This window comes from Carassius gibelio, chromosome B9, assembly GCF_023724105.1.
Source record: "Carassius gibelio isolate Cgi1373 ecotype wild population from Czech Republic chromosome B9, carGib1.2-hapl.c, whole genome shotgun sequence".
NCBI classification, from domain to species: domain Eukaryota; kingdom Metazoa; phylum Chordata; class Actinopteri; order Cypriniformes; family Cyprinidae; genus Carassius; species Carassius gibelio.
Genome location: NC_068404.1, coordinates 10,137,996 through 10,161,522, shown reverse-complemented (window position 1 = coordinate 10,161,522; position 23,527 = coordinate 10,137,996). Strand labels below are relative to the sequence as shown.

Genomic DNA, 23,527 nt, shown 5'->3' with positions numbered 1-23,527 from the left:
AAGCCAAAATGTTGGTAGCAATCCCATAATGCCATGTGACAAGTGACTATTTTAATATATGTGTATTCTATACACTACCATTCAAAAGTGCGGGGTCTGTAAGATATTTTAATGTTGCTGCCACTGTAAAGTGTTCCAAACCAGGATGCTGTCTATGTAGGCAAAAGAAAGCAAGACAGCTCTCTAGGTTTTGATAGTGATTCACTGTGGTGTTATGGTGTAATGACATTAATCCCACCTTTCTCTCTCTTCCTTCATCCTCTCCAACTCTTCCTCGCTCAGAATTTCTGACGTCTGCTTCTGCACATTCATTTTTGTCTCCGTCTTGCTCTTCTCTTCTTTTTTCTTTCCAAATCTGAGAGAGAGAGGGGCATAGAAAGACATCACTGAGTGATCGCTATTTTGCAAATGAAGTTTATCTAGGAAAACAGGCTGAGTGACTATCTAGTGTGTGTCTGTGTGTACTCCGGGGAGTTCCTAAATCGCTGTAGGGGACGGAGCGTATCAGTAGAGATGTTTCGTTAACATGCATCATTTCTGCACCAGTGATTGAGTCCTGCACCCGTCTCCATTTTCTCTGCTCATAGAAGGTCATTTCTCATGTGTGCCTGTGTCTCAAACCCACTGACGAGCAGCACAGCACGCGGCTTCAGTGCAGTGTATCAATGTCAGAGTGAGCAGAGGTCACGGCCTCCAGATACACACGCACAAACACACACCGGGACTCCTCTAAGCACACACACACACGCGCACAGTCCGAGGAAATCACACCAGTGTCCTTTAGCAACGCACATCCGGCGCACACACTCAAACACAGGGACGGGATCTGATCTAGATTATCTTCACATGAATCTCACACATCTGCACACAATGATCATGATGTGAACATGTCTCTCTCATTTACTCAACAATAGAGAGGGAGAGCATGAGCTCTACAGAGTCCTACACAGCACTGCAGGTGGCACTTATACACACCATGATATCACTTCAACATAATCACAAGCTCTCAGCTACTGAGAAAAATAAAGATAAAAACACAATTACAAAAACGATTCAGCATGAACGGCATTTCATTTAATGCTGGCAATCTAAAAAAGACATTAATGAATGAACAAGGATACAAAGGAACGCAAAAATAAATGATAAATGAATGTATGAAGTAAAATCAAGAAGAAATGAAACAAAAGAACAAATATGAAGGAATCACTGATTAACTGAACGCTTGTATTATGAAACATGAACATGAAATAAGTAGTTAAATACTAACTAATTACAAAATGAATGAAGAAACCAAAGAAGAATCAAATTAGCAAACATATAACAGAGGTTTCTAATGAATGAATGAATTAATAGGGAATCAGTGAATGAACAAACACATGAAGTATCAATGAATTAATAAAATGAACCAACAAACAAATTAAAGACAAATGAATATGAAGGAAACGCTGAACAAATTAACACTATTTATTTGAAGAAAACAATGAATGAACTACTTAACTAATAAATTAAGGAAACATCAAATGAATCAAGAAACCAAAGAAATAATCAAACTAGCAAACAAATAAATGACTGATCAAAAAAAAAAAATGATTGAATGAATGACTGACTAAATGAAAACAATGGATCAGTGAATAAATAATATGAACCAATAAACAAATTAACAAACAAAATCAATATGAAGCAATCAATGAAAAAAAAAAAAAAAAAAAAAACGGACAGTTGCACAAAATACCGTACATAACTAACCAACAATAAATCTATCAAAAGACAAAACAACAATCAAACTATCAAAAAGCAAAATGATGAATGCCAGGATGAATAACCAAACCAATGAATGAATCAATACAAGAAACAAACAAACAAAAGAGGGAATCAGGAACCAAAAAATAAAAAAAATACCCCTAACCTAAACACGACAATGGATAAGAGGTTTTTTGTTTTTTTTGGGTATGTATATATCTTTCGCTGCAGAACCTTTGAGACATCTAATGCAATGCCTTCAGAAACTAGAGTTTAACACTAACACAGCAGGACTGTGTTCAGATGTGAGAAAATCCAGAGGGCACAGAGTGAATAAAACGAAAGGAGTAGCACAATTCAGAGGTGATTCACACTTGCCTGCAGCTCAGTCATCGCGGCCTCATCTAAGTCAACAGATTTGTCCAGAACATTTCCTTCTTTCCCTCCGTCTCCACTTGTTACTCAGCGCTTGATCAGGGCAGATGATTCACTGCCCGTCAGCGCTCCATCTTACCTCTTGTTTCCAAACAATGTCCAACGAACAAACGCTATGTTGCCAAGTTGCTGACTGACATTGCCAGGAGGAGAAGACGGGTTTTCCCAGACAAACTGGGAAAGTGTTAAGATATCTGTATGAGGAATAAGATGTCAGAATGATCAGCGAGCCTGTGGTCAAATACAGGCCAAATGAACTTTCTGCCACCCTAACAAAAGGGAATTGAGAACATTTACTGAACATGACTACTTTCTTACTGGCCAAAAAAACTGTATTCTGCACTATGAAAATATTAAGACACTGAGAATTATTTATGAACAGAAATTCACTCTGCTCATGTTTCATGAATGAGGCCCAATAATAATTTAGCTGGCCAGTCACATTGCTTTAATTTGATTCGCTCACATCACCTACGTCAGATGAGATGTTTTGAGACCAAAATGCAAAAGCACATATACACAGCTCACACAGTTCTCAGAGGAGAGTTGAAAGAGTAGAAAGCGCATCTCTTGTACAGTAAGTCACACAACTCTTAGTGACCCCAGACATGTGAGACAGCAGGAGACATCCTCACACAGACACATTTCTTCAGTCTAATTGGTGCTGACTAAGTGCAGACCAGATTTTCCATTCTCGACTCAAACATACAATAACACACATTCATCTTTTATACCTGTTCTTACAACACTCCCTCGCTTTCCTAAAGACACACATGCAAACATGTCTGAAATGAAAAGATAAAGTTAACATACCGCAAGTCATGTCATATTACACACTTTATGCTTAGCAGAGCTAGAAAGCAGCTAACTGCATTTCTCTTCTAAACGGTCCTCTTCCTCATAAATAGTGTTGGAGTGATTCACTCCAGTGAACTGGTTCAGAAAGCCATTCTAGTGAACTGATTTAAAACAGCAGATTTACTGTTGTGAATAAATTCAAATAGATTCATTCTATTGAACTATTTAAATGACAGATTTATTTAAATGAACAAATTCACTTAGATTCATTCTTGTTAACTGATTCAAAATTCAGATTCATTCTAGTGAACCATTTAAATGACTTAAATTTATTTTAAGTGAACAAATTAAAATTGTCAGATTCACTCAAAACTTATTTCAATGAGAGATTTATTTTAGCAAACCACTGCCTAAAAATGGTTAGATTCATTCAAATGAATCAATTCAAAAAGTCAGATTCATTCTACTGAACTGATTTAAAACTGCCAATTTATTCCAGTTCAACTACTCAGATTCATTCTGTAGAACCGATTCAAAAAGTTTGAATCTTTCCACTGAACTGATTTAAAATGGTAGAGTTATTGGAGTGAAATGAATCAAAGTCATATTCATTCTACTGAACATCGAAAAAAATGATTCATCAATGTGATTCCCTTTGAGACTTTTCAGACCTTTTTTTTATTATATAAAGTATATGATATTCATTAATATGTTCACTTCAAGTTACATAAACTGGGGTTTTCCAGTTTTTTTAACGCAAAGTATATGTTTAAGTTAATTTCATGAGATTGAATTTTCATTTCAAAACTCTCAATGTCTAAAATCCACTTTGGCTACATTAGCATTATTGTCATCAGATACATATATATTAAATTAAAAAAAAAATGTTTTAAATAACTTCTCCACTCTGATATCCAGCCCATGCCTTAAAGTTAACAGTTATTACTGCAATTTATTCAGTCAAAACAGGAAGGAACCAACTGTATTCAAAGCCTCAGGTATGTGAGTGTATACCAGTAAAGAAGCCTTGTAAACACAAGCATGCATTATGTTAAATGGGAAGGAACAGATGAGAAAGGACAAGCCATCCCACTGGTTCTCTCTCTCGATCATGCACCCTTCCTGTATGTCCTCTGGCTGTGTATTTGTGTGTGGATGCAGCACTCTCATAACTTAATTACTGTATTTATCTTATTAGACTGCAGCTATTTAATGTTAGTGCTTTGGCATGCGCTTCCTGAACATCCATTCTGCTGCCTCATTAAGATCAGGCCCTATGAGACCTAAACGCTAAAACTCACACTCACATTAACACATAACATGCTGCTAATGCATTCTGACACAGCATTTATCAATACAATGAAAGACAAATCTTGAGCAAAATGACCATAAACAGTCTAAAAGTGACTGTTATGCATTAAATTGATCAAAAGTGACTTCTATAATGTTAAATAACTTTCCTTTTTCAAATAAGCAACTGTTTTCAACACTGATAATAATAAGAAATGTTTAACAAGCAGCAAATCTGAATGGAGTAGTAACCACTGAAACTACAGATTTGCCATCACAGCAATAAATTACATATTAAAAAATCTTTTCACTGGTAATTTCAACATCATACTGTTCATATGCAGCCACCTTGGAAATACGATCATTCACGTGTGAAGGCAGCATAAGAATTGCTACATTTATGTAATCAGCCAATCGAAATGGAGCTTGCCATTTCGCGAATACGTACGGCCCGGGGGTGTGCAGTCTTAGGCTGACACCAGATGATTTTCCCCAAGTGTAAGAGGATGTACCAGAGACAAACGTGTATTTTAACAGGTTCTCTGACTCTGAGCTAAAGGGCACAGCGGCAGCTATCAAAGGAGGAGCCCAGCTGAGCCCAAACCAGAACATGAATAAATAAAGGTAATAATTAGACTGTCATAAGAAACCCTGCCACTAGAGATGCTTCAAACACAGACTGACAGTTAACCAGGCACAGCACTTAGAGGGGGAGTGGTTACAGGCCAAGAGAATGACAGATGTGGCATGCCAAATTACTACTAACAATTATGAAGTCACACTTGAAAATACTGTATGGTTTTTTTCCCCAATTACTTCTAATTTTAACATTTTTATTTCATGCAGTTTAAAAAAATTCCCCAATAACTCAAATGAACTGACAAATATGATGTAATGTTTAAAATAATTCTCATTATGTAAAAACGTCACAATATTTTAAAATGTAATTTATTCCTTTGATTGTGAAGCTTAATTATTTTTCAACCCAGGCTCATTGGAAATATGTCTCTAAATACAGTGCATTTCTGCAACGCCATTATTACGTACCTAAGAGAATGTTTCGAGGCAGTTTCCAGTGATTGGTGCTAAAACACAGGTTCAATGCGTGACCCTGGCACATTTTTGTTACGTTGATATAGGCACGTATTACTGTGTTTTTATTGCATTGCTTCAGGTACGGATTGTAGAAGTTCATGAATCAAATATAGTAGTAGTGTTACACTATCCACGATAGTGTTAACAAAGGCAAAACTGGTATAAAAACTGATTTGTTGATGCATCCATGCCATTTGAACTTCTCTATATGCAGCTTTGAACTCTTCAAACTTTCAAAATTATCAGTTCTCAAATGTTGCAGCATGTTTAAATTGTTTTGAATGCATAACATGATATTCCTCAGGTAACTGTGTGAAAATTAGCCTTTATTAATCGAAACGGTGGACATGCAAATCATACTTTGTGTGAAAAGGAATACAATTTTGTCAGAGTTTTACTTCTAGTGTTTATTTCAACTGGAACCTGCATTTAAATGTAAATTAAATTAAATTAAAAAAATGTATTTATGCAATTAGCAGACGCTTTTATCCAAAGCAACTTACAGTGCATTCAGGCTATCAATTTTTACCTATCATGTGTTCCCAGGGAATCGAACCCCCAACCTTGCGCTTGATAAAGCAATGCTCTACCAATTGAGCTACAGGAACACTATTTGTACGTAGAATATAGGTACGGTTTTGTTTTTTGTTTTTTCCAGTCTTGCAGACATTTATTTAGAGACACGCATTTCCAACGAGCCCATGCTGATTTGTCTTTTTTTTAACATCATTACTCCAGTGTTCAGTTTCACATGATCCTTCAGAAATCATTCTAATATGCTGATTGGCTGCTCAAGAAACAGTTCTTATTATTATAGTGTTAAAGACAGTTGTGCTGCTACACTTTCAGGATTATTTGAATAATACAAGTAATAATATAAGTTCAAACGAACTGCATTTATTTGTATTAAACTCATTCTTTTCTGTAGTTTTTATCAATTTACAGCATCCTTGAACATCAAACACTTTTTTTATCAGTGCATTCTGGGAACGTCTAGGCAGTAAAAGATTCAGCACTCTGAAAATGGCAGAGGCATGCCCTATGCTTTTATTAAAGCATGACGCTAAATATTTTCCTAACAATCTATGACAATTGTAACATCGTTAAAGTGATTTAGTACACAGATAGTTCATCAAAATTGAGTGTAAAATTGCCTAACAGTGAAGTCAAGAGCTGCTGATTGTTCCACAGTGTTAAATTCATCACGCGGCAGTAAACTCTTCAGGGGGTGAAGGCCCGCGGCGAAGCCAAACTGTGCTGATCATTACCAAGAAATACATCATGGCTCTCTCTCTCCCTGTGCCAAACATTAATTTCCTCCATGTCTAATTAAACTACCTGCTTGTAAAGTAAAAATACAGTGTCTTACTCTCACGTTTGCCCGTTAATTCACTCCCTTTTTGGTTTTCTGCTTTGCTAAGACTCTCTCTCAGAGAGCTGTAGGCAAATCTGTATCCTCTCCGGATAACATTTCCCTGAGGGCTGCGGGAAAGGAAAAGACTGGGATTTAATCTTTTCTTCTGAAGCGATGGGATGAGTGAAAAAAGTGCTTTAACAGTTTCTCACTCTGACCGTCTTTATCACACAAACACACACATTCTCTGACACCGCAAATATACAGCAAGGTTTATTTAAAGGAAACCCAGATGAATGGAAAAGCACTTCAAATGAAGCGCGAAGAGGAAGGGGTTAAGATTCAAACATCTGCAGCACACAAAACTGAAAATCTTACACATCCAAACAACGTACACATGCAGATAAACACAATGACCTCACACTCACTCGCAGAGCTGATAAAAGAGGACCCACAGGGCCCGTCTGTGTGTGATCTGAATGTGATGGTATGTGGGGTGAGCAGCAGTTCACATCAATCCAAAAGGGAAAGACAAAGACAGCAAGAGAAACATGAAAAAAATTTAAATGCTGCAGGGTAAAACTCTAAAGGCCACTTTCCCAGACACTGATTAAACCCATTACTACAATGAAAGGGATAATCACTGTTGGAAATGTTTCAATCTGATCTATGGCTGAAAAGGCAACGCTAACGGGGTGAAGCATAAGGATATAGGATTCTAGAGAGGACCAACAGCCATAGAATAGTTCACCCAAAAAATGCACAATTCAAAGTCAAGATTTTCTTTCTACACTATGTGGAAATTAAAAAAGATGTGTGAAAAATGTGTGAGGAAAATTGTCTTTTACCATCTTCAATAGTTTGTGTGTACACATAATTGAAAGTGGTGCATTAAAATGTCAGGCCAGTGTTATTTACGTATTCATGTATTATTAAAGTAATTTAATTTACAATTTAGTTGAAGTTTTAGTCATTTTGCCATTATTTGTGCTTTTAATTATATATTTCTATAGTTTTAATTTCTTTTTATTTAAGTTTCAGTATTAACTTTACTGTATTTCAGGTAGCCTCCAAGGCAACATTTCTATTTTTTATTTGATGTTTCTCATCTTATATTTACATTTAAATTTCTTTCAATTTCATTAAGATTATAAAAGGGTTTTAATAGTTTTAGTTCATGATAACAACACAGCGACAGGATGATTTTAACGTGATTTTCAGACTTTTTGGAGACCATTATTGTCACAATATGCTTTTATCGTAGCCAGATTTTTATACAGGTTTGTAATGACAAGGTAAAAAACACAAATTTATAGTTTTGGCTGAACTGTCCCTTTAAGAGTTGACTGTTTTGATTTCTTGTGAGTGATGGTGAACAGGAGCTGTTTTTCAGGACACCTGCAGACCAGAGCAAAGCAGTCTCCACTTTAATTATCTCTCCCTACTGCCTCTCCATATTCATTATGGTTTATTCCACCGAGACACACACTCATTTTCAAGAAATCTTGCACACACACACAGGAAACAAATGCACAAGCATAAGCAAAAGGAAACTATGAAACTGATGAGAGAGCAGGCACATTTTTAAACACTAATTTCGATTCATTTCTTCCTTCTTTTGCTTTCCTGTCCCTTTCTTTGGCAGTGGGGTCATATTACAGCGGGATTCAGAACCCAAATAAGATTAGCTCTGGCTGAAGTGATGTCACCGCTTTGACCTTTCAGACTTTCTGCCGTTCCCAACAGGGCACCGCTGAAATAATGAGCCTTCGTTACCATAGCAGCTTAATAGGTGCCAGTTGTAGAAACTGAATGAGCCAATCAGGACAGAGCAATGCTAAGTACATTCAAGCTGGCCTGAAAAATATCCACTTTAGCCAACGAACATTCCTGACACATCAAGCTGGTAATGCCCGAAAAGTGCAAATGGGTGTTAGGCTATTAAGAAACTGGCCTTTAACAAAAGGCGGCTCGGGAAAAAAAAAAAAATAATAAAAAAAACACTTCGTACATATCAATACAATGGATAAATGATAAGGAGCCATTGAATGAAGCCAAGCATTCTGATTGGAAGCGACGCATGTTTCTGAAGGAGACTGGGTTGTTCAAATGGCCAATTAGCAGCTGATTCTGATGAATTCATTAGCATGTTCTCAGGTAATTAGAGGAAGCGGCTGAGTGAATACTAAATATTCAACAGGAGAACAGACACAGTGCCACACAGCTCGCCGTGTTCCTCTGTAGACTCTCATTAGCATAAACACACACACACTTACACACACACACTCTTAAGGGCCCATCTGTACTACTGAGAGACTGTTTCATACACGGATATAAAAATTCACACCTCCAAAATAGCCTTTCCATTACAGGAAGAAACTAAGAGGTAGGTAAACAAAAAGTCTTATATTATCACGCACAACATATTCTCAGCAAGAAATACATTCCTCATTGACAAACATCATCTTTAAAGACAATAATGAACCAATTTGATGATACAGTTTTCTAGTTTTTCATTTTTATATATAATGAATATGGTAAAACCTCATTTAGCAGCAAGTTTTATAAACGATACATTCAAACTGAATAATTTCCAACCACTTCATATGCAACCAGTTGTTTGCTGGGACAGGAAATAAAGTACGAGCGTAAAGACATTGTTAGTCTGAGTCTGTGGTATTTATAATTTAGTTGAAGGGACAGTTTTATTCTGGACATTCTAATTTCATAGGAATTATTTATTTATTTATTTATTTTTATTTTTGTTATATAAAGGTCACATTAAAATGTTTTATTATGTCTTCATCCATTTATATTTGCTACTTTTTAAATGCTCTTTATCTATAGACCTTATGATTTTTTTATCCAGCCAACATTCTTTTATATAAAAATCTGACATAAAAATATTCATTTTTTTATATTTTAAAACTAGAAAATAGACTCCTGATGAAGGTCGTGTGACCGAAACGTTGGTGTGATTAAAATTTTAATTTGCAGGTCAAGATAGTGTGCGGGAGTTCCTTATATGTTGATACGACCCACCTGGTCTTTATTTTCTACGCACCTATCACTTAACAGGTGTGCAATGGAGTTCGTTCACTAAAACTAAAAAATAGAAATATGTATATTAATTAAAAAAATCTACCTTAAATTGTGCCATCATTTACACTTCATCAAACAATTTTACCATCAATAAAAGTTGTGTTCAGAAGTTTAAAACTGCACTGTTAAATAGACAACGGTAGCTATCTTTACATGGACACTTTTGTTTCACTCAGAATTCAATTTCGACTGATGAATCCGAACATAGGGTCTCATTCATGAAATACGAGCAGAACAAATTTTTGTGTGAATTGTGTGTAAAGTGGCTTTAGCCTAAATTTTCAGATTCATTAAAATGTTTGTATTTTTCAAATGTTAGTTGGTACGAAAGAAATCTACACCTGCTCCCAGCCACGCGTAAATAGTGCGTTTAACAGCGGAATGTTTTGCTGATTAATAAGCAAAACATTGCTTATATTTACGACTGTTCGATTAACAGCTGAAACTCAATTAACAGCATCTATAATATGCTGCCAAGCTTTCTTTTTTAAGGACCTGATATGCCACTACGTACGCTTGAAAATAACGTGCCGTTTTGAATTACTTCTGATAATAAAACTTCAATTTTTAAATCTGAGAAATTTTTCTTATTCATTTGTGTCGAAGACATGTTGAAATCCTTCATTTGGTGTCATAATATGATGCCCATATATAATTGTCAGTCAGATTTAATGGGCAGGATTTATGGTAATTGAGAATGAACGTTCACACGCATCCCATTTACGACTGATTGGAATTAATTTACACACACACAGACACACACACATTTCACGATCACTTCTGATGTTTACAAAGTATTTGTGAATCAGGAGAAGAGTTTACGGGAAGGTCTCTTTACGCGCAAATCATTCACATTTTTTATTCGTATATTTACGAATGTTTCATGAATGAGACCCATAGTGTTTACATGAAAGTAGTTCTGTGCAAAAAACAAACAAATGTGATTTTGCTGTAAAATCTTTGGGTAAACAGTGTAAATCTTTGGCTGTAAATCTTTGGGTAAACAGTGAATCGAGTCAATTCAAGATTCACAGGGTTTCGATTCAATTCATGATCGATTTTTGCAAATTCAAAATGATTTAATTCGATACACAAATAAATTTTATGCGATTCGAGAAAACAAGTGAATCATTAAACCCATAATCGAACAGATTAAAAATGTTAATCCCACCTATTTTATCTTGACAAATTTAAAAGGGTTTTGCCATTTTTATTTTACTTTTTTTTTCAGATTGGACTTTTAAACCAACTGTAATCAGAATAAAATGTAAACAAACCTATGATACATAAAATGCTAGCTGTGAAGTTAGTTACTTAGTTACTTAGCAAGACCAAAAAAAAAATAAAAAATGTAAAAATAGGTCAACTTATTCTAAAAAAAATTCAAACAATGATTTTAAATACAACACATCATAGGAGATATGATGCTAATGACACTGTGGTGGGTAAAACTTTCAGGAAAAAGGGCAAACCACAAAACTTGGTTATAAAAAAAAATTATAATGGTACATTTTACACAGGTCCTATTTAAGAGCCGGAGGTGGCTGGTGAAGAACATAGTGTTTATTAAAAATCTCAACTACAGTATCTGTTGAGCCCTAGAGTTCGATTTTAGAAGAAGCCAAGTCTGTCTGACAGTGTAGGAGAGAATATATATAGATCTAAGTAACTTCTCTCTTTCAGTACCCAACATAGAAAAGGCCAAGAAAAAGCCTCCTGGTGCCCATGCTCTCCAGGCCAGCAGGATAACAGTGTTTAAAAGTAAGGAGAGCAGGGCAGGTTCTGGGTTAATGGCACCCCTGTTACAGGCTACCAGTGCGTGGATGGAGGGGGTTGAAAGGGCACAGGGAGGAGAGGTGGAATCCAAGACTGCCAGCCCATCTGTTCAGTCAACACACAGACGGAGAAGCAAGGAAAACAGCGTGAAATTTCTGCTATCACTACTGCCACCATGCCAGGATCTTCATCAAAGAGCAGAGACACTGTGAGACATGAGACGACATGGAGTGATGGAAAAACAAATGCAGCATGAAAGGGTGAAGGAAGTGGATGAACAGAGAATGGGAAGCAAGTACAGAATGAAAAAGTTGGAGCTGTGATGCAGTGGTTAGTGTCACATTGTAAATATTGATGTTACTCTTTCTTTGAGTCCAATCTTGGGCATTAAATAAAAAAAATTGTGTCTTAATTTTTCATTCTAAATGGGTATGACTTTCTTCTGTGGAAATCAAAAGAAGATATTTTAAATATTATTAGCTCCCAGTGACCTCCATTATATGGACAAAAAAAAGTAAACAATGAAAGTCAATAAGAACTGAAATTGTTTGGCCATCAACATTCTTCAAACTATCTTCTTTTGTGTTCAGCAGAAAAAATAAAGTCATACAGGTTTGGATCCTGGATCATGAGGGTAATCTTTAATATGGCTTGAGGTGCTAAAATTACTTTTGTCAAAAACATAAAACAGGTCCAAATAATGCACTTTTCTGTGTCTTGTTTATAGTCACAAAACATGAAAACACTCTGGTTAGGAATAAGTCCAACATTATATTTTCAAGCATGCATTTAAACATTGAGTGGGTCTGCCAATCCCAAAACTTTCTTAAGGGGCCATGCTGAGCCCTGGTCCACATTCGGGTAATACAGATTCCAATCTGAACTATCGTTTCTTTATTTCTTCCCAAAATGATTTCCTCCAATATATATATATAAAGTCTAGAACAAAAACCTAAATAAAAAGCCAAATTGATAATAAAGACCAAGAAAAGAACAAAAAATGAAAGAGAAGAATGAAAGAGATCAGATAATGAGTGCATGAAAGAAAAAAATGGGACGAGGATTAGATGAGGGACAGGTGGACATCACTCACACTATAGGAAGTTCCACACATGTGCTTGTCAATAGCAAAGAGTAAAAAAGGAAGAAAATCTGTTGTTCTCACATCCTCACAAACATAGCCATGGGGTATCTGTGCATTTGAGTAGCACTGGGGCCCCTGAGGGGAGGTTACAGATGCCAGGGGCCACTTTTGACTGATGTGTGTGCGTCAGCCAGACCACAAAAGCCCTCATTCTGCTCTCTTCATACTCCAATCATCTCCATCAATGGCTCTATAATTAAATCACAATCAATTACTCTATATGAGAAGCCTTCATTAAAGCCAGTGCTCTGACAATGCTGCAACAATCAGTGCAACATTATAGGAAAAAAAAATGTACGAGTTAGGATGTCTGTTAGGGTTTTATTATGCTTTTGAAATATCCACTGTGGCAGATTCTGTAATTTCCAGTAATTTTACACTTCAATAGCAGATTCCATGCCCGTTTTTGACAGCGAACACAATAATGTGGGCCACTTGTGTTCACACAGCCAGAAAGACCCCCAGGGCACTGAGCAGGGGAAAAAAACAACAACAACAAAGGGGCTGGAGAGTCTGGGACTTGACCTGGATTACACACACTCACACACAGCGTGCCACCATTCATTAATTCCTTTAGTTTTTTGATTGTTAGTACAGCATGGTGTCTTAATCAGTCACCATTCCAGTCATCTGAATATTAACATGCCAATCAGACCAAAGGGCTTTTTGGCGGCAACAATAGACAAACCACATACCGCTCATTCAAAGTGCGTATCTCTGATGCACGTACATGAAACAGCACTTGTTTGCTTTGTAATGTCTGTTTTCATTTAACGTAGGCAAGAAATTAAAATCTGTTTTCTAAATGCATGTTATTGATCTTATTTTTATTTTTTTATCAAAACGTCACTCAATGAAAATTTAATTGAAACTCAAATCTGTGTCCATTTAATCAACAAACCACAGATAGAAGCAAGATCCAAAGTTCCACACTTTTCTCAGATGTACATCACAACGTGGATGAAAAGATCTGTTGCCACTATAATTTAAAGAAATTTTTGTTGCTAAATGAGAGATGACAGTAAACAACAAGGAAGAAGGGAGGCAATGGGATGCAGACACAACACAAGCCAGATTCGAACCTGCATTGCCCATTTAAGCACCACAGCTCAATGGGCCTAAAAACTCAAGCATACTGAATATGTAAATAATTTGCAAACAATTCTTAGATAAAAACATAGATGTAAATTCAATCCAATAATTGCTTAACAAATTATTTAAATAAAAAAATATTCTGTCTTTCATAAACAAGGTCCCTCAAGGCCATGACTATAACATCTATTTTTAAGAGCATTCTTCTATTCTGCGCTCTTTCCGTTGGTCTGGCACGAAGGTATGGGCTGTTTTATTGTCCTATATCCTTCCAGGGGATGAAACAGAATTATTGATGTTAATTTCCTGTGTTGATCTGAGGCGGGACAAGTAAATGCACCTTCATCTGGACAGATCAAAGGCAAGGGCTGTCACTCTTAAACCACACGGTCATGGCGCAGAGAACCCTCAAAGCCAGATCTGATCCATGGCTTTCTAAACTCTCCACTACAACAAGAGGAAGTGTGAGAGATCACTCCCAAAGATTGATCGCAGGGAACACAGCTCTTGACGTGATTGGAAACACATGGAAGTTGAAGTTCTAAATTCCGACCACCTTTCTCCTTTCCTTTCTTTCACTCTGTCCTCTCAGTCTTTCTTTTTTTCCACCTTCCTTTGCAAAAGAAGTACTTAACTTTTTTTGTGAGAGAGATCTAGGGTGAGATTTGCTTTGAGCATCTGGGGTAACTAATGCTGGACGAAGCCAATCAATACCACTCTGCCTGTTGATGGCCATTCAGGGTGTAATTGCGTCGGGTGCCTTTTCCACCAATGGAACATAACTGCTCCTTTCATCTATTCACCTTTCAGTAGACTCCACCATTTTTGGCTTTGTCCAACCTCTAATGGCTCTCAGACCCATTTTGTCTTCTGACAGGCACTTGAGTGCTTCAGATGACGGTCGTATTAAACTAAGGACATGCATATATGACCTTCTAGCTCCAACAAAGACAACCTTACGGTCTAAGGCTACTGACAGGTTGAATTACAGAAGTCGTGGGAGTCAAGGATCTTTGGGCAAAACCCCAAAGGCCGGTTTGTTTTCCCGAGTCGTGAACATGGCCATGTGGTGACATCCCATATACATCTGCACCAGCTGTCTTCGGCATGACTGTCTGTCCTTTTGATGCCAAACCTCCCACCGCAATAGCACCATCCATGTTGCACGAATACATTATCGGCTTTCATCACATCAACGATGCTTCATCGCACCTCGTCAACCAAGAATCCTGCTAATTATGTACAGAGACTCTGTGGTGTCTCTCCTGAATGTCGTGGAGGACAACTGCACATTAAAATGGATGTCAGAGGCTGGCAATGTTAGCGCACATTAAAAAGGCACTGCTGTTCGGCTCTGGCCACCAGACTTGAACCGTAGAGTTGACTGGAGACAATCTGCTCATGGTATGAAAGAGAGACAGAGGGAGGACAGAAGGGAGGTGATGGAAACACTTGCCTGGATCCGTATAGGGGGTGGCAGGATGCAGGACTGGATGAACAATAGAACAGACTGTGAAGCAGAACGTCTCGCCCAATGCTCAGCTCTCTGGCTTCTGCTCTTGGTCACCACAAGCCCTCATAACTTCAGAAGAACTTCTCCCAGTGTGCTTCATTTGTAACTGAGGATACTTTCTCCAGTGACTAGCCTCACCCTTGTTTATGTATTTGAGTGTACAGACAAAACCAAAGTGGAGAAGTTTGGTTTCACCTGGAGACATGTTTCTCAGCCCATCAATCCAGGAATTCATAGCTCCCTCACATCCCTCAAAATACTGAGCAGGAAACCCATGATCAGCAAAAACAAAAGTGTTCTGAAGATAGATACTTGGATTTTTGGTAGTCTATAAATAGCAATGCATGACATCAGTATTGGGTACAGGTTGATATTAAAGCACTTAATTAATTAACAGGACCATCGATATTTGATATTTAACGGCGAATCCATGTTTTTAATATCTTTCATTTAGATTGCCTCTGCTAAATTACCATTTAATGCCCAAATAAAGTTCATCCTTAAAATGCTAATAATTTAATAACTCTAACAAATGCAATCTTTAGCATATCCACTTTTCATAGTGTATATATACATTTTTTTGATGTCAAAATTCACTTATAGTATACTAAAGTAATATGATTTAGTTTTTTAAATGTAATATACGTAGACAAAACAAAATAGAATTTTAACATCAGCCATTTAACAGTTATCAGACATAACAGAAATTATTTTTGGCTTATCTGTACAGATTAGAATTTTAATATCAGTATTTCTTTATCTCTAAATATTCATATGAGAACTTCCATTTCCTGTCGATTGTATTTCCCCCCCAATATTTGACTGACATGGTAAATCAACTTTAATAAACTATTTCACTCTCCATATTGAGGTTGGTATCTTTAATTTATCCCACTATGGCTGAGACAAATGCTTTAGATCATAAGGCTTCATAAATGTTCCAGAACCCCTCCATTAACTCAGAATTTGAGCATATGGCAAATGCTATAGCCTGAATCCGGACCGTAGGTGAAGGTAAAACCCGTGAGGTCTAATCATACACACAGCGCAACAGTAATCTGTCATGTTCATTAGCACTCGCAGTGTACATCGTTAGTAGTATCCACAAAGCACCATAATGGCTCAAATTACACCGTCATCCTCAGCTATAATCACCCCACTTTCCACAGTCATTAAACTTAGCAAAGAAAGAAAGAAATAACCCCCAAAAAAGGCAACAATACATGCTAAAAGAGGATTCGCTACATTTGGGATTTGTGGAATATTTACAACATTCTTTATATTGTGTTAATGGTGATCTGCTTCATAAATCACCAAAAAATAAATTACAGAAATGAAGCACAACAACATGATGAAATTAAATTAGGATAATAGATTCTGATCGTTTCGCAAGACCTTGTTGCTCTCAAACTTTTTGATTTAAGAACTCTATAAGGCAGATACACATGAGGTACCTGACCTCCAAAGATCTAATGGTTCTTCCATTATGTCTTGTTGAATAGTTACACTGTGTCACATCTAAACCCAACAAATTTACAGACTAACTAATCATCGGCCCATATGGAACTATTGACCCCTACAGATGCAAAACCATCTGCGGCCATAAAGTATCTGCCTGTCTGTCCTTTAAACATTAAAAATGAGGGGTTTGTTTAATATAAAACAGATTAATGCTTATTCTGAATTAAATATACATCATTTTCAGTGATAAACCAGTTTAATAACCAAAACAGTTTACATATGAATTGAGATTCTACTCTTATTCACATGTCTTGGCCATTATAAGACACAGTGAGGTCATGTGCTGAGTACATTTTCTCTGTTTATACAGCTGAATAATGGAAATACTTCAGACGTGTGTGGTGCTAGACAACTCTTTCATTTAGCCGACTAAAGAGGGTTTGACCGGCACCATCCAGGCTACAAGTACAAATTCTCTGAGCTTGCATAGACAACTGACCTCATATACACCATAACATAATAGGAAATGACAGGTGCTTGCATGCTTCTGATTACTTGGGGAGCATTATGGGAATATTCAACCTCAAAGAGCTTTCAAGCTCCTGTTGAAAATGAGTTATTGAGAAGATCGACTTCAGAGAATTTCTCACTTGTAAAGGTGCAAATTAGCCTGTGACTACAGTTAGAGATGAGATAAAAAATAAAAATAAATAAACACAGAGATTTTCGAAGAACTTTTATGATCATGATGCCCATGAACTCAATACTGATCCTGTATCAAACCAAAAAAAACTACTTCATGTCAAAATACTTTGACTTGACATTAACTGAAAAATCGGACTCCGCTACAGTTTGTATCTTCAAGGAAAGGTTCTTTGGAAACCATGATGCAATTGTATTTCTCTGATGAATCTGGTAGCGTTTTGGTTACAAATAGCAGCCACCCCGGTCTTTTGTTGCTATAACAACAGCTGCAACAGTAGCCAGTGCTGTGAAGTGCAGAAATTTTGAGAAAGAGGAAGTTGGCTCTTGTGTTGGCTTTTAAAGTTAACGGAGAGGAGAATGTCGGTTCACAACGATGTTTGAGGGTGCACAGCATTAAACAGGGAAGGAAACAGTACAGTGTTTAATAGTGTTTACAATTTAGTCTAGGAGCTTCAGTTAGTTAATGCACGATTTGCGGCATATTTTAGCCTAAAAGTCTATTTACCAGCAGCTTCTCCATATTTTCTTCTTGTTCTTGTTGTCATGGAAACGACAGGTTTCGCTACTCACTTGTCATTGGTCAGCTGTCAAAAAGGTGCCTGACATAGGTTTTGTATTTTTTTTAAATATTATTATTATTATTTTTTTTTTTAGAAAAGTTGACATTTTTTCAACTTGAAAAGAGGTGTTTAAAAAAAACCCCGCATATTTAAAAACACTGTTTACTCCTTAGGATTATATAGTAAACAGACACTGGCAGCTTCAAAAAAGATGCCAAGTGTGAACATAGCCTAATGTGTGCTTGCTGTTTAATATTAATTATATATACATAAAAAAATAAAAAAAAAATTCTTACTGACCCCAAACTTTTAACATTAGTTTATTTACCTTGAAATCAACAGATCTGAATGAAATACTGATCAATGGATCAGTTAGGATGGCAATTGTGTATTTGTTCAAGAATTAATGAAATATGATAAACGTAATCAAAATGATAAATGTGAGCTCTTATTCCAAAAGAGCAAAAAGAGAGGAAAATCCTGTTTTTTATGATACGTCCCCTACACACACGCACACACACACACACAAAATCAGAACAGTCTGCATCCTGTAAACACAGACAAATTGGGTCAGAAGGAGAATCACTTGTCACCAGCCAGTAAACATAATATAAACCGTATATTCTTTACTGCATACACATGCTGCATATGATTATTAAATGACTTCCAGAAAGAAAAGAAAAGCACGGTTCCTGCAGCTCCTATTTAGCTGTTCCCATTCATTTCCACTCAAATCTACCATATTCTTGTGCTGATTGTTACCTTTCAGATCCTGGTCTAAGCAAGCCTGCCACATCTTCAATCTTTAATGTAATCAAAGGCAGGAACAGGCCTGCACTGAAAAAAAAAGGATAAGTCGGAAAAAGAGCCTTAGCACAGAGGTGCTACAGATAAAAAAAGAAAAAAAAAGACAATGAGAAAGAAAAGACCCATTCAGCGGTGGGACACATAGACCCAATCACATATTCATGCCATTTTCCATTCATCCAATCATCTTAATCAGAACATTGCATCTTAGGAATCAAAGGGGAGATGATTGAACTTCCATTAAAGAGGCCTTTTAGTGATTCATATGTAGATGGAGGGGAGAACAGCGGCGGCCAGTTAGCTACTGTATACCTCCACTCGAACCGCACGCATGAACCTCCCCGTGATACCGTTACCATGGTGAACCGTAGACTGAGACGACCATACCCTTTCACAGAAATAAACCTATCTCCAGATCACAGCGCTAGTAAAGGTGAGCTGGGCGCCGGTGTGGGCAGGTGTCGCCATTGATGACTGACATGAGCCATTTTATACTCCTAGTAGAGAATCAAATTGGGATTTAGCAGAGGGTAGCCGGGCCTTGATCTAAACTGTAGATGCCCTACATATGATAAAGAAAGAGAGGCAATGTTTCTCACATTAAAGGTTTTTGGACACTAAAAGGGATACTTCACCTAAATTTGAAAATGTTATGTTTATCTGCTTACCCCCAGAGCATCCAAGATTTAGGTGACTGTTTCTTCATTAGAACACAAAGAAAGATTTTAACTGTCTGTCAGTCATATAATGGAAGTGTATGGGAATTACGGCTTTGAGAGTCAAGAAAAACATACACTAACAAAACCAAATTGAACCCTGCTGCTCGTGGCGATACATTGGCTATGTTTACATGCACAATTTTTGGTTAATTCAGACTGAATTCATTGAGAATGGTTCAACTGAATGTAGTGTTTACATGAACACTAAATAAAGTGATCAAGTTAATGTGCGCATTTATATGTCATTTATTGCCTCAAATTGGAAGTGATTTTTTTTTTTTACATGCACACTGTGCACAAATATAGAGTTTCTCACACTGTTTGCACATAATAACCACTCTCCTACACAGTTTCTTTATTTGTTTTTTAACAGCAGAATTAATTTTTATCCATTTACCAAGCAATAAAAATGCCCTTCCCTGCGCCCAAAACTGGTTGCCTGAGGTGAGAGGGGAGGGAGGGAGGTTGTCCTGCTCCACTTCACAGTTGCCGAGTGAAACGAGAGTTTTATAATGACAGGGCACGCATTTACATTTACATACTTCATTTTTTAAGGAAGATCCGTTGGGCCCATGTGTCATAAGTTTGTGTTTACATGTACTCTCAATCATATTAGAAAAGGAATAAATCACCCCTTTCAATCCGATCGAAATTTCATTCCAATCAAGCCGAATCTGACTGATTAAGATTAACAAATGGACCCTAACTGAGATTGTAGATAGAGTGGCGATGGTCCATTTGCGAGTTAGGTGGCAGTAATGCACTTATAAGTCTGCGATCTGCCATGAGGCAAGAAGACGATGACGACGCGTCACAGGCCTACTGTTGAAAACCAGCTTAGGACAGTGCGAACATTGCAGTGAATCATCCGATCATTTCATGTCTTTACACATCAATGTATAGTCACGAGCCGCAAGATTTAACTTGGTTTTGCTTGTGTATGTTTTTTTGACTGTCAAAGCCGTGATTCCCATCCATTTACATTATACGACTGACAGACTGCAATGGTTTGAATTAAAAATATTTATTTGGTTTCTACTGAAGAAACAAAGTCACCTATATCTTGGATGCCCTGGGGGTAAGAAGATAAACATAACATTTACATTTTTGGGTGAACTATCCCTTTAAGCGACACTTAAAATGTAATTTCATTAATTAAAAAGAAATATAAAATAGGTATCCGAAATTAGGCATAAATACATGTGTAGTCTAAATCACGTTACCTATGAACATCTACCAACATTTGACTGATAAAATTTCACACTATTTTTTATTTTTATTTAAATCCTAACAAATATCATGTATACGTGGCTTCTGTACAGACAACCACGTGTCTCTGCTTCTGTGCGGGGCACTGTGATGTCACTTCCTATCTAAAGGCTTTTTGCTGATGAGCATCAGACTTGGTTGCTGACTTGATCAAACATACAAACGCACAGCAGGAAAGACATTAGGAAATGTGTTAATTGAGAGAGAGAGACGAGGAAAAGGGGGCCGTCGCTCTGTCAGCAGGTCTGTGAGGATAAGGGTGAGGTAAGCTGCACCATCTGTGACTCTGACACTTGTTTCAGAAGCTTTTAGAGGCCATTAGCACACTCACTAAAGGTCACACACCAGTGCTCAAACACACACATATGCATACACTATTAAACATATGCATTCAAAAATTTGCACATAAATAAACACTGATTAACAAACAGATACAGATACACAAAAAATCTACCTCTGTCGGGCTAAATACGAATATGACAAGAGAAGAGTTAAGGATGCTGCCAGCATGTACCTGTCAACCTCACTGAGCATCATCATGGTGTAACAGTGCCTATGAAAGACAACAGTAAAACATGAATATGACTCAACAATGCTGCAGACTGTGACGGAAATGCTAAAAAATGTGACAATGCATAAATAAATAAAAATGTGTGACTTTTTAAAATAAAGACAGGGAAATTAAAGATTAGCAAGGAACTGTTAGTAGTTACATCCGGGGACATTCACACAGTGTTTTACATGCTCTGTTTGTATCATGCATGCTTGTAACTATTAAGTCATTAAATGATTTAAAGAAGTGGCAACTGCATTCTACAACTAACTACAAATGAATTAACCAAAAGTATATGCAGTGTACCGAAATGAACAACTAGTTAATGGCATACTTAAACATACATCAGCGGTGTGTTTGCCAGATCTTGTTAGAAAAAACAGCAAACAAGAAGCCCAAAATAAGGCATAGACATGGCAACACTACAGGAGCACACTTTGTGAAGCAGCCTTTGCATAAAACACAGCACCAACATCAATAATGGTTTTGTTAATTTGCCAGACATAGCAAATCTTTGTTAACTAATGTTACTTTAGTCAAGAATAGTGATGTCTACTGGGTTCAACTGTTTGGAATTGTGTTTTTGCTTACAGCGGAGAGATGGCAAAACTTTACTATGGTCACCAACATGCCAATTATTTGCATTTCGGGAAAAGCATGCATTTAAATACAATGGTTAATCTGAAACCTCACAGTGTGTACACAGAGTTTCTATTGGTCGATGTAAATGTGCTAAGTCTTCTTTGACCTTAGCAATGTGCCCCAATTATCTAGCCATCTTGCACAAAGAGCACTGTATTTTCAAGACACTTTATCAGGCATTAACTCAAGACCTTTCCATTTATCGGTTTTAAAATGCAAGAACAAGAATACACGTGAACACCCCCTTAAAGTACATAGCAATGTTCATCACTATTTGGCTTCTTCTAGTTGAGTCATCTTTGCTATACGCAACAATGAATGACACAATCAGCAAAGTAAAATTTGTGAATGCATAATCTTACTAGCTGATGGGTTTGAATACTCTTATGGACCAGTTTGTTTTAATGAATCAGTTGAACAGATTCACAGCTCAGTCTCTAAAGTTCAAATGAATAACTCTTATGAACAAGCAGGTTTAAATGAATCGATGAACAGATTCACAAATTGCTCTTATACTATTTTTTTGCTTTGTTTTATGTCTTATTTGTGTTTTTTCATAAAGAAAAGGTCCATTATCACAGCAGCTGTGGTGGAATTTGCTAGAAGGCAAAATGGTCAAGAGACATTAGGATAAATGAGTGGAGAGAATCAGAAGAATGAGAAAGAAAAGAGGACAGCTGGTGACAGAATGGAGGGAGTGGGCTTGCTGCAGTCTGTTAATTGCAGTAGCAGGAGAAGTGAACATTTGTTCTCACTCTCTCTGCACTACATAAACATCCGCAGAGAGAACAACACTATCATTACACACACAGGAACTTTTTCTTTCTTTCTCTTTCATTTCACCCCTCCATTCCTTCAGCAATCCATCATCATGTGTCCTGATGGGGAAAAAAAATCTTAAAGGTGGTTTGGTGGTTTTAGCTAGTCTAGCCATGTTGGGAGACCAGCCGGCCATCTCAGTTTGGTTTAAACTGTTGTTTTATTTGCTTCAACATGGTACAGCGTTGCCTTCAAAACTGTTTATCAAATATGGCTGACCTAAAAGATCCTGCTTAATCTCTTGCCTTACAAGGTAAAGCTGCAAGCTGCATTCCTCCCTCGCCTCTAATGGGAGACAGTCATATGTTCGGTCACAGTTTTACATGCCAGCCAAGAGGCTTTGAGGAACTACAATTTTGCTGAATTGCTCCAAATTAAGGTTAATTATGTAATATTTCATTTTTGATAAAAAAGTAGCGGGGTTGATGAGATAAAAGTGAAGTCTGGAAGTATTTAACACTGAAGTTTCGCTGAGGGACGTTTGAAGTGTCTGAGAAGAGATGGCTCAGATCTGACTTCAGGACAGAGAAAGATTACTGCATATTATGGGTAAAAATAAAATAAAAGAAAGCAGACACTTTCAACTCTAAATTTGGAACTAAATACACTGTTAAACTTAGGTACATGCTTATGTCTATGAGTAAAATGAGTGA

The 23,527-nt window shown here is 37.0% G+C and overlaps 1 protein-coding gene across 9 annotated transcripts in view; it reads right to left on the bottom strand.

Annotated features, from left to right (window-relative positions):
- The window catches only part of pard3bb (par-3 family cell polarity regulator beta b), a 287,760-nt gene that overhangs the window by 69,380 nt on the left and 194,853 nt on the right, over positions 1–23,527 (bottom strand). For all 9 annotated transcript variants that reach the window (XM_052565052.1, XM_052565050.1, XM_052565049.1 and 6 more), the window contains exon 19: positions 239–355. In XM_052565052.1, the coding sequence (XP_052421012.1) occupies positions 239–355 (117 nt within the window). The remainder of the gene's footprint in view (positions 1–238; positions 356–23,527) is intronic.